A 3,543-nucleotide genomic window follows, 5' to 3' on the forward strand; every position below is an offset into this window, starting at 1 on the left:
ATCGGCCCTTACGCAAACTGCACAAGTATGGCTTTACCCCTTGCTCACTTTTGAAGGCCGACTCCTTACTTATCCAAGAAATCTGACCACCTGAATTGGTTTGGATGAGTAGGAAGGACAAATTCCACCTAGTAGGAGGAAACACTAAGACATCTACACGGATTACCAATTCACATTGCACTATTGGGCAGCTTAAAATTTAACCTGATGGGAAACGAGTCTAGAAGGTTGACCCGATAAACTTAATAAATAAATATCTTTTGATGACCAGTTTATTTTTAAATTTTTGCCTCCCACATTAGAATGACACTAATAGCATGCGAATTTATGGAATTACATGGCATATCGTGGTATATGCTATAAGGTCGGTGTAAAATTTGCGTTATTTGAAAGTGTTTAGTATTTAGGGACCATGGTGGCTTGTCCCTCGCAGCTTCATGTAGTAGTTTGTGGGGCCTTTAATTGCCTATGCCTACACACACCTGCTTCAGATAGGCTGGTCAGCAGTACTTATAACTTAACATTGAGTGAGCGAGTAGTGTAGAGCTTAGCAAGCTCTCGATATTTTAGCTGGAAGACAAATTTGTCTGTGAATGAGTTGTTTTTTCCTATCCCTCCCCCAATGAGTAAGCGTACAGGGCCGGATGCTAGAGGGCGGATATTATTGGAGTTCGGCTCTGAGTCTCCGTCTGTCTCAGTGACAGTTGCACTGATTCAGGGTCAGTAGTATTTACTAATAGAAACTAATCAACTTGGTTTTATTTCCACCCCAAGAAAGAAGTGCACTAAACAACCTTGATTTCGTCATCCAAGGTGAAAACGTCAATCAAAGTAAGCAATTGTAGCTTCAATTTAATGTCTACTTAAACTTTTGAAATCATTTTTACCATTTAGCCAAAAAACGGGTTTGAAATGCACGATTAAATTTAACGTCATAAAATATCGGCACCGTCTTAGTTCCATTTCTCTTCCTTTAAAAAGTCTTGTTACTTTCAATATTTTTTGAATGTTTAAAGCCATCACGATTATAGATTCTGCATTGTTGTAAATTTATTTAAACTTTGAGTGCTGTTGCACGTAAGCATAAACGCCACTATAGACTAGACGTCTAATCACACTACTAGCGTTACCATCAGCCGTTTAGCCAATCCCATTATCTGGCTCATAAAGGAGTACAAATTCAATTCTTCTGATTGACCTACAAAGTTATACGTAAGATCCAAACGCCCAAGTTCACTAATGAAAAGACAGTACATACTAAATGGTTGTAGTAAAAACCACCTTGTCAAAAACAGCCTCCTTGGTGGCAACTTTACAATGATTGAACCTTGAAAGGGAAATTATGCGTCAACGGCAAAGCCAGCTCCTACCTAAGCATTCCATAAACATGGATTTGGAAAAGTCTAGGAACAATAACGATGTGTTGCAGTAACCTTCAGAGTAAAATTCACCCCACCCAGCAGACACTATTTATCAAAAAAGCAAGTAAGGAAGGAAAAACATAGGTATTGGATTAGAAACTAAATTGCTGGATAATTGAAAATTTTTGGGAGGCAAAAGTTACAGCTACGCTCGCTTTACTTAAGACTAAGTCACTTTGGAGCGCTACCTTCTGTGCTGTTTCTTGCAAAATCAAGTGTTAGAAGAGATCCTTGGCCTATTAGGCTTAAGCGGCGGACTTTAGCATGCAAATGGTGAAGCGCGTAGTCTGCTTATGTGCCTGAGACAGGTTAGATAATGAAGGTCGCCTGTTTGTATAAGTTCCAAGGAATTTATTAAGGTTGTGACTGTAATCAAGGTGAGTTATTCTATAAATGACATTCATGGTCCATTCTTCTAATGACTGGTTTAGTTGCGCATGTGCGCGTGTGGTGCACCTTGCAGTCCAAAGCGACTATACTTGTCTTCGATTAGAATACAGATTAAGAAAGTTAGTGGTTGTGTTAACTGATAGAGTATGGGTTTCCAAAGCAGGGATCTGAAAGCAATTGTTGAGAACGTCTCTTTAAACAAAACACAGTTTGCCTTTGTTGCATATTTGTCTAATCAGGTTCCATTGCAGTCATTTGAAGAAAATTTTCGCAGAAATAGACCATGAAAAATAAATCAGACATCACTGTCACACCAGGAATCGAGGTAGATTGTTCGATGGGTAGATTATCTACTTTGGTGGTTTCCACTTTTTATTTTTGTCAGGTATCAAGTTTTGTCAAACACTTAAGACAGCTGCTTTTTCAAGGAAAAATTATCAGATTATTTAATTGAAAGGAAATGCTTCTTTTTCTTACTAATACAAAATTGGTAAAAATACGCTTCATTAATGTCCGAGGACGTTTTCAGAAGTCTTCCCCATTTTGCACCTACAGTGTTTCTGCAGAGGCAAGAAATCATTATAAACAAGTGGTCATAGAAAATGTGGCTTGCCCTAATCGTGGTGAAGACGTAAACAATCGTGTCAACATATGACGATGTATTCAGCTTGGAAATATTAAAGGCGCTTGACTCATTCCCAGAGGTGAGGTGGTTGGATACTAAAAAGCAGACTGTGAGGTGGTATAAGAGTTACTCGAAGATAAAGATGTCGTAGTATAGCTGGTTGTACAGTTGAACGGGCTTTTGAAATGGCGAAACCTGCAGTTTACGACCGTTCAAATAACAGGTTTTGCAGAATAATGGCTTTAAAACTAAATTTTAGGTGCTACAACATTAGTGGGTCACAGATAAAGTGCTTATATTAGCGTGTATCTAAAAATACTTCTTGTGCATAAACTGCAGCAAAATTTCCAAAATATGTACTTTAATTGGCGTGAGACTGCTGTTGAAGTACTTGAGACAGATTTCATGTAACCTTTCAAAATGAGTCAAAGGTTCCTCTGGATTATTTATACTATGCATTTATTTTGATTTTTTCACCCACATAACAGCGCCTTCGCATATGCCTTGATGCCAACTTTTTAAGTCCGCCATATCTGAACCACGCCCTCGCCAAGGAGTCGTCTGTACACGACAGGGAGAAGCCGATACTTGCAGCGTCTTCTTCGAAAAGACAGGAGTATTTAAAAAGCATTTGTAGATTCTCTGTTCCTGTTATCACTAGTGACACCGCTAACTATGATTTCCTCCACAATCTTAAGAGGTGCCCTATAAGCGACGAAACTTCCGTCATTTTAATTCACTTTGTGATTCCTCACTATGATAGCGGCGTTGCTTTTGCAGCTTGCATGGTCTCCGCTGATGTCTTTGGCGCTAACCACCTCTATAAATGTAGTTTAAATATTCTGTCGGTCTAAAGTTGCATTTGCAAAACTGAGCGGATTTGTCATGCATCAGGTGGTCAATATGCATTATCATCAGAACTGTAGACACTCCGCTGCCTCCTACTTCCTTCCTTGATGGCTGAATGCAGACTTTCGGATCGCGGAATGCTGATTAAATGCGTGCTGCAATAAGCTACCTTGCTCTTCTGCATTCCTAACTCTTTCTTCAACTTTATAACTTCTTTGGCTTCCACTCTGCAACATATCCACTTCCTCCTATATCAAC

General features: G+C 39.2%; 1 protein-coding gene across 1 annotated transcript in view; it reads right to left on the minus strand. All coding sequences in view use genetic code 11, as the record gives it.

Annotated features, from left to right (window-relative positions):
• Positions 1 to 852: 852 nt before the first annotated feature.
• Positions 853 to 3,543, minus strand: part of EGR_10454 (hypothetical protein) — a gene marked incomplete at both ends in the record, with an annotated part of 6,356 nt that continues 3,665 nt past the window's right edge. Inside the window, 5 exons of the mRNA XM_024499703.1 lie at positions 853 to 1,034; positions 1,199 to 1,327; positions 1,371 to 1,466; positions 2,289 to 2,371; positions 2,756 to 2,887. Coding sequence (XP_024345888.1) covers positions 853 to 1,034; positions 1,199 to 1,327; positions 1,371 to 1,466; positions 2,289 to 2,371; positions 2,756 to 2,887 — 622 coding nt within the window. The remainder of the gene's footprint in view (positions 1,035 to 1,198; positions 1,328 to 1,370; positions 1,467 to 2,288; positions 2,372 to 2,755; positions 2,888 to 3,543) is intronic.

This window comes from Echinococcus granulosus (genome assembly GCF_000524195.1).
Source record: "Echinococcus granulosus chromosome Unknown EG_S00221, whole genome shotgun sequence".
NCBI lineage: Eukaryota > Metazoa > Platyhelminthes > Cestoda > Cyclophyllidea > Taeniidae > Echinococcus > Echinococcus granulosus.